Source organism: Macrobrachium rosenbergii, chromosome 21, assembly GCF_040412425.1.
Source record: "Macrobrachium rosenbergii isolate ZJJX-2024 chromosome 21, ASM4041242v1, whole genome shotgun sequence".
Lineage (NCBI taxonomy): Eukaryota > Metazoa > Arthropoda > Malacostraca > Decapoda > Palaemonidae > Macrobrachium > Macrobrachium rosenbergii.
Window position 1 is genome coordinate 27581544 of NC_089761.1, and position 9100 is coordinate 27590643.

Consider the following 9100-nt stretch of genomic DNA (forward strand, 5'->3'; position numbering starts at 1 on the left):
GATCTTTGTTCCAGAGACAAACATACTGACAGACATATTGATATAGGAATCAGATAACAGACGGACAGACAGACAGACAGAGAGTCAGAATGAATGTAACATACATATTTCATGAACGTTTATATTACAGTAGCAACGTTTGAGGAAACGTTAGTTACTTATAGGATTGTTAAAATCTTCATAGCTGTTGACCATAATACGTAGGATTCTGAATCTGCAGAATAATATACTGTATGTGTGTGTTTTGGGGTATAATTTTGACGTCAGATTAAGTCAGATGTTGAGCAGAATCATATTCTCTCTCTCTCTCTCTCTCTCTCTCTCTCTCTCTCTCTCTCTCTCTGGAATCGAACAAAAAACTCTCAAATGAACAGCAAGGGCGCTACCGGGTCAGTTGGTAGCGCCCTTGCCTTTCATTTGAGAGTCTTGGGTACGATCCTGATGTAAATTACCCACGTGGCTGTGATTATTATTATTATTATTATTATTATTATTATTATTATTATTATTATTATTCGATTGGAACCAGCCAGGGATCGTAGAGGATAACAATTCCTCAAACGAGCTATAGTCTAACAGGACCAAGAAGGTAAGATTAAGTCAAAAATTGCGTAGAACCATATTCTCTCTCTCTCTCTCTCTCTCTCTCTCTCTCTCTCTCTCTCTCTCTCTCTCTCTCCCCGTCCAATACAAGCTTAAAAGCCCGACATCACCTCCATTGAATGGCTTCTATTGGAAGCCACCAGCCATGAATCCTAATCCCCAACTGAAAAGCTAAAAATTTCCCCCATATTATCTCGAAAGTCGTCGGCCATTATGGGGCATTAGGATCGAATCCCGTTCGAAGCGAGGACGAACCTCCCTCCTCATCTCCCCATCTCTCCCGGGGGTTAGATCCCGGCCCGACCAAGGGTTCGATCGGGCGTGAGGGCCGATGTTGTGACAGCGGTGGTCCGGTTCGGGCCCGGGAATCGGTTATTAGAGTCAGCTCGAATTCTCTCGGGTCACAGACGAGGTCGAGTTCGGTCAATTGATCTCTTTCTCGGCGTGAGATCTGGAAAGTGCAGGTTGGTCTTTGATTCGATTTTGTTCCAATGGATTGGCCGGGCCATTTGGGTCTCGTGACGGACGGGGTTCTTCGCTCTTTGTTCAGTTTATCTTTATCCTTTCATAGGCGGGATCATTTCCTTTTGAACGATGGGTTAACAAGACTGCTAATAGATCGCTTGGGAGTTGCAAAGTTCGTTGCGGATCTAAAAACCAATTGCTTGAAAATTTCCCTTCGTAGCTTTTACTTGATTATTTATCATTAGATTTCTCTCTCTCTCTCTCTCTCTCTCTCTCTCTCTCTCTCTCTCTCTCTCTCTCTCTCTCTCTCTCTCTCTCTCTCTCTGTTTAGAGAAGTGGGTCACCATCCGTACCATCTCAGAGAGGGGTATTTTTAACACCTCCATCTCGTGTGTCATGGCAAATTACAGTCATAAGGAACTTAATACTCGAAGGGCCTCGGAATCATTTTACGGGTCTACCTGAAGAGAGAGAGAGAAAGATGAAGGAAGAAGTCTGGAAAATGAGGAACGCTCGAGACGGGGAGGATTTACTCTCCGCCTTGGTATCATCCACCAGGTATATCCACCAGGTGATCAGGATAATAATGGGTGGTACCTCGGGTGGGCGGGGTCGACATCGCTCTTAATTACGTGTCATTACCTCGTGGATAAAGCACGGCGACCGCTATCCATCCAGGTCGGTTTTGTAAGATAATATTTTCTCGGCTTTACTGGGCAATACTCGAGGTAAAGTGGCCCATAAATAGCCGAAGAAAACTTTAGGAGAGATATATTCATTCGTGCATTTTTACTCCTTCCTCCTCCTCCTCCTCCTTCTCCTTCTCGGGGCTGTTGCAAAAATGCCGATGGGACGTAATCGTCATGCAGTATTCTATTAGTAGGCTTTTACATCAAACAAATGATAGTCCATTAAGGGAGTCTATTGAGCAAAATAGCCGATCCCTCTTTCATAGTTGATAGCATTTATGGCAGTTGCCTGCTATCCTCGGTTCCTAATCACAAATATTATGTAATTTCGGCTAAAAATAGGAATTGAAACCATTTCAATTTGCTTGATTTATAGGTCATTTACCTTTAAATTGCTCTGGGTTCAGCTTCGATATATATTGAGGATATAATCAAAAGACCATACATTTTAGAGAGTAAAGATAAAGGAATTCCAGCGTATCATATTTTGTGATCGAGATTACTATTTTTTTTTTTCCTTTTTTGCTACATTGGAAGAATTGTTGGTAAATATTACAGGCACCTACTCATTTCTGTTCTTAAAATTCAATTGTGTTCTTATTTTTTTTTTTTTTTTGTGAACAAATTTCAAAGTTAAAGCCGATAAAGGTGCCCATTCTCTTGATTGTTAATTTCATCTCCAGTTTTCCAAGGACATTCAAGATTTGCCTAACTTACTAATAATTAAGAAACTGAAAAATTAAACAGCCAACTTAAACTCAGTGGAGTGCATAAAATCTTACTGGATGCTTATTCTACCTGACATGATGTGTCATTTGCCTACAAGCAGAAACGAAAAATTGTGCTTTGCTTAAACAATTTGAAGTGGCTGTGCAATATTTCTATTGATATATCTGCCTGCTTGCTTACTTATCGCTTATCATTATTTTCCTGTCTGCTTGAAATTTCAGGGCGCATAGAGGCAATGCTAGCACAGAAAAACCAAATATCTAGGATACCACTGATATAGCACTGATCGCTGGTGAATGTGGAGAGGTAAGTGACTATTTAGTATCTGTTGGCGTACTGTAGACAGGTAAGGGGTAACTTTGGCAGGTTTAGAAAGGGTGATTACCGTCTTGGTCCTGTTAAACTATATTGCCCCAAAATTGAAGACTGCAGTATCTGCAAAAATACAGAACTGAGAAAAAATGGTAGATACTCCCTTGCCTTACTACTGATTTTGCAGATACTGCACATGGGACCCCCTAAATACTCGTGGAAAGCATTGAAGAAGCACTCTGAAACTTTAGTAACTTGTGTATTAGTGTTTCACGAGCCCAATAGGTGGCATATCTCAATTTCGGAAATTTTGCAGATACTGCAGTTTTCCATTTTAGGGCAGTATAGCACAAAGACATTCGTGTGAGGATTTATAATCATCTACTCTCCCTGGCTGGTTCCAAACGAATATTTGTGAGATTTGATAATAATAATAATAATAATAATAATAATAATAATAATAATAATAATAATAATAATAATAATAATAATAATCCATTAAAATCTCATAATAGCACGAGTCAATAAAATGGTGAAGAAATCACACAATGATGTAATGTGATATATGTTAGAAAAATATGTATACAAACGAGAGCTTTCGAGAACCTACTCGATTCTCCTTTTAGGTTTTCAGAAAGCTCTCTGTATATCCTATATATATATATATATATATATATATATATATATATATATATTTCTAATTTATATATTATTTCTAATTTATAGTTACATTTACACCTATGTGGATTTCTTCTAAATGGATTAATATGTCTGTAAATTAGGGCAGTACATTTCTATTCTTTGTTTATAAACATAAACATTCAAAAGCCAAACAGAATCTTCAGGTCTTTCGATACATCATTATTTTGTAGGACTGGATATAAACAATCCTTCGGCAATCCCTCGCGGATTAATCATCGTCTTGACCCCCTTTTCCCAGAGAATTGAGAGTATCCCATCCTTCCCTCTCATTCTGCTGAAGAAGGACTCGCCAGCCTTCTCTCTCATCCGTCATTCTTCCTCATCCTTCTGCCAGGAGATTGGTCCAATCCTCATCTCAGGTCACCATCCTTTCCTGCTCTTTCTTCTTCGAGAATGACTCATTCTACTCCAAAGGCCATCATTCTTCCTTCTCTGTCTGCCTCACCCACCCTTCAGGTTTCATCCTCATCCTATTCTTATCCTGTACATAATGCGCTCTCTGTTCACTTTCGTTTGCCTATCGTGTCCCGTACAGCTGTCGTGTCGTATTTCCACGTTTGGGATCTCACTGTCGTGTATAGTTACTATTCAGTTTGTGTTTCTGGGTAATTGTCAAATTTATGGAAAGACTTTTATATATATTTAAATGTTATATAAGCAAAAAGGTGAAAATTATCTTTTATAATTATATTTACTTAGAAGAAACAAACATTCAGTGGGACCAACTCAAATTAGACATTATCATACAGATGTATTTAGTTTGTGTTTCTGGGTAATTGTCAATTTTATGGAAAGACTTTTATATATATTAAAATGTTATATAAGTAAAAAGGTGAAACTGATCCTTTATAATTATATTTACTTAAAAGAAACAAACACTCACATGGAACCAACTCAAATAAGACATTATCATACAGATGTATTTATTTTGCGTTTCTGGGTAATTGTCAAATTTATGGAAAAACTTTTCCATACATTTAAATGTTATAAGCAAAAAGGTGAAGATGATCTTTTATGATTATATTTACTTAAAAGAAACAAACACTCACATGGGACCAACTCAAATAAGACATTATCATACAGACAAGGGTTCACAGGATGGAAGGCCTAAAAATATAAAAATTAAAGAGATTTACAAAATATTTAGCAAAACATGTAAAATTACAAATATAATAACACTTATAGTTCAAGTTCAAGTCTTCTTCATACTACAATTCCATGATGAAAACAAAGTTGAGGAACCGAAGAAGAAAAAAGAAGTTTTGTTAATACCTCGGAAAAAATCGAATTCACTGCTCTGTAAAGTGCACAGCTGCTATATATATTTATTAAGCGAGCACGGTTTTACGCTTCAAGAAGTCCAACGGAATATTCGTAAATTTTCACACTCTAAAAAGTGGTAACATTCTCTTTGAAACTCTTGAATATTCTCGTGATTTAAAATCTGCTAGTCATCTCTTTGGATCCCCTAAATATTGTAAAGTTAAAGTCGTACCAAATTTGAATGGCCAAAGAGTGTATCCTATACATTATAGATTGTAACAATTTTTGGCCTCACAATAATTCTAGTTACTTTTAAAATAGGAATCTTGGAAAAATAAAGATGTTTTCAGTAATTGGGTTAAAGGGCTCACCTTTTTTTAATAATAATAATAATAATAATAATAATAATAATAATAATAATAATAATAATAATAATGATAATATAATAATAATAATAATAATAATAATAATAATAATAATAATAATAATAATAATAATAATAATAATAATAATAATAATTGTAGGATATTATAGATCTTCCTTGAATTTTTCCTTTTATGTGAGGTCTGCGTCATTATTACTTAGAACAATGACACATTTGAATATCAGAGGGTCTGAGTGTTATGTTTTGCTATTTTCACTATACTCTTTTTTACAAACAAATCCATGTATGAGAAATGTGTACTGAAACTATACACGCTCTATGTAAAATACTATTCACATAACTCCAGTAAACTTACTTGTAAATAAACAAATGAACAAACTTTCATTCGGTATTTAATTAGAATGGCTGAAATTTTAAGTCATTAAAACACAAATTCAAGACCAACTAAAAGAAAACGTACTTATGAGTACTAATATTTTGATCACCGAGTATTCTCTGCCATAAAGTCTACTACCCATACGACCACGGCCGCCGTTGTTTTCGTCCATTTAGCGACAAACAGCAAACTCTCAAATGTCCCTACAGAAGCATCCCTTAGCGTCCAGATCACAGAAATCATTAATTCAGCCTGACACAGAGAGAGAGAGATCCTCTCCGAACGGCCAGACGTGGCAAGGCAACGACCCCCGAGAAGCTTTTGTTACAGCCTCTCCTAATGACCTGTTTTGACCCTGGCCGGCAGGATACCGAAGCCTTTAGTGAAATATAACGAGGTCACACGCGGATCGCCTGTCACAATGTATCACATCGGAGAATGAAATTTCGAGGGGAGGGGGCGGGGCGCGGGGAGGTGGGGGTGGTTCTCTCTGTAACGATCGTCGTGACGGAGTTCTTCATTAGAAACGATGTGGACGGAGACAAGGGCTTTTGAGCTCAATTGGAAGGAGACGGGTTTTTGTAGGCCTCCTCCGAATTTCTTTTCAGCGGGGCCAGCGACACGACTTGGGTTAGCCTTTTGTCTTCGCCTGGTTAAAGACGAGGCACGATTCTCATATGAAAAATCAGTTTAAAAATGAAAATGAAAGAAGTCGCTTCGTTTGGAGACCTGTTGCAATATGATTTCATTCTACGTTACCTGTATACTGGGGTGCAATAATTGTGGAGCTTTTTGCCGCATCACATTTTCGTTTTTATTTCAGGCTTATTTCCAGGAAAATATTTATTTTTGCTTGGGGAATAAAATGCCTTTAATTTCAGGAATGTTACCGTTGATCATAATATTTTTAATTATCAATCTCAGTTCACGAAAATCCAAGTGAATTTTCTCAGGTACACAGAAAACGGAGAGTAGAGAGAGAGAGAGAGAGAGAGAGAGCATAGGTTTAAAGTAGCTGTCAGTACACTGATAATTTTGCAATGATAATTTTGTAATTATTAATAATCATGGTCATGCATGATTCACTGATCATTCAGTTTTCCTAGTAAAAAGTATACTTATTACAAGCAAAAAGAAATATTACGTCTGGTAACATTCATCAATAGGAGGAGATTTTCTGTCATCTGGTTAAAATATATGAAACTTAGAATTTCACCGTAGGAAACCTTTTCTAAAAAAAAAAATACTGTTAAACATTAAACATAGCAAGACTACGATTCCATTAAATGTACTTACATTTCCTATACGTGTTGCTTTGTAAGATGGTCAGATAAGCACAAAGTCGACGTGTCCTCTCATAATGTTAATGACCGTAGTTTGACATTTGACCTTGTTTTTATCTTGATGTAATTAACATGGATATTATTTTTCTCTTTCCTCGGTATGTGACGATAGTGATCAAAGATATTATGCCACTACCCACGGCAAGAGGCGGAGTATGTATGTTTGTAATGTGTGCACTAATGTATTACTCAGCGGGTAGTAATGGCAATTTTCTGCAGTAATGTATGATTCAGCAGGCAGTAATGGCAATTTTCTTCTTATACATTTTCAGCGAATGGTATCTATCTAGATTCGCTCTTTGTTGCCGATGCTTTTTTCGTTTTGATTTTGTGAATGATCTTTTGGAAAATTGTTTGTCTTTATGATAGGTTCCATTTGGAAGTGATTTTTACAGACTTTTGCCTTTTTCATTTTCTTTCAAAAAGTACATACAAATTTTCGCAGACATTCAGCTGAAATCGAAAGTAATGTCAGTTAAAAAAAAATCAAGTTTTATGAGATATACGAACTTATAAATCTCTTACAGTACAGGATAAATTTTCAAAACCACTCACCTTGACAGCGGGTATAGTAATGTCCTGTTTAACAAAGAAAATATTTTGTAAGCACCATCGTAAAAACATCCCTGAATATAATACTGACTTATGAAATCTGATTCCAAACATGATTAATTATCAAAACCACTTACCTTGACAGAGGCTGTAGGAATGTGTTTACAGCAAAAATGATTACGGATCAGGCTATATATTACTCTTCAGTTACCTAAGAAAAATATCTTCTGTAAATAAAATGCCTGATAACGTAATACACGTTACTAGCCCAGGCCAGAAGGATGCAAGAAGGAGAATGAAGAATCAAATGATAGGCGATTAAAAGAATCATGGAATAGTAAAGAAGTAAAAAAATTTCTGTGATTTGCAGTAGATGGCAGTGACGTCATTATAACTTGTAGGTATGACTACAATGTAATTCAGAATCTGATATTCTGGCAATATCTTGCTGCCTCCTTCTCGTTTTGAAAATCCTGAAAGTAAATAAGATACAGATAAGATAGATTTATATACATTAAGCAACCCATAATTCATATAATACATAAGCCGTATTTTCTATTCAGTAAGAGACAAACTTTATGTTGGGTTTGTTTACAATTCCATTCAAGCCAAAAAAAAAAAAGTAGCTATTAAACAACCAGGTAATTATTTAATACTCTCCTAATTTAACAGAGATGGTCCCCACGAATAAAAGGAAAAAGGTCTCATAAAAAAGTTATTGAATAACTCAGTAACATTTTACTAAAATATCAGACACCTACTTATTTACACAGTGGTGTTTTCCACGAACAGAAAGGAAAAAAAAAAACTATCATAAAAATTATCGAAAACTGACATAATGATAGAACCTTTGATCGATATATTTCGTGTCAAATACCATTTAGACGCCAAAACAAAGCAGGAAAAGATATCGAAAATTGACACAATAATAGAACTTTGAATTCATAGATTTCGTGTCAAATACCATTCAGAAGCAAAAACAAAACAGAGAGAGACATCGATATCGAAAATTGACGTAATAATAGAACCGTTAACTCATAGATTTCGTGTCGAATACCATTTAGACACGGAAACAACGAAGGAAAAGTTTCGAAAACTTACATAATGACAGAACCTTTGATCCACAGATTTCGTGTCGAATACCATTCTGACGTGAAAACAACGAAGGAATAACACCTTCATTAAATTCCTCTTTGCTCTGCGTTCTTTATCCGCCCATCACCTTATGCCACCACCTTCCCGATACAAGTCTTCTAAGCCTATGCCCTCACCACAAACAGCCACTCAGTCCAACAGGGATTACCATAATCTTCAAAACAGCATGTAATTTAGTGAACAGATCAATCAGGCTTTGGTTTAAGGCTTTGACGGGTAATTATCATCAGCGAGATCTCTCTCTCTCTCTCTCTCTCTCTCTCTCTCTCTCTCTCTCTTTGAATCTGAATGTATCTCTACAGATATCGACATCTCGAATGTCTTCGTTTGTAGACATTTTGTTCAAGATTAGAGATTCGGTTACAGGGTTGTTTCATCTCAAAATATTGTCTTGTCAATCATTTTTCGTGGTTTAAAGACGGAACCGTCGTCAAATTGTTCGGCTCATTGATTAAAGTGTTTTTACAAATGATTATAACAATTTGATGAGATGGTCGCCGAATGTTCGCAAGATCGGCTTTGCTCG

At 36.2% G+C, this 9100-nt stretch overlaps 1 protein-coding gene across 1 annotated transcript in view; it reads right to left on the reverse strand.

The window, feature by feature from the left end:
- Positions 1–814: 814 nt before the first annotated feature.
- LOC136849420 (uncharacterized) overlaps positions 815–9100 on the reverse strand; it is a 22619-nt gene continuing 14333 nt past the window's right edge. Inside the window, exons 2-3 of the mRNA XM_067122771.1 lie at positions 1862–1898; positions 815–1054 (exon numbers count right to left, since the gene is read on the reverse strand). Coding sequence (XP_066978872.1) covers positions 815–1054; positions 1862–1898 — 277 coding nt within the window. The remainder of the gene's footprint in view (positions 1055–1861; positions 1899–9100) is intronic.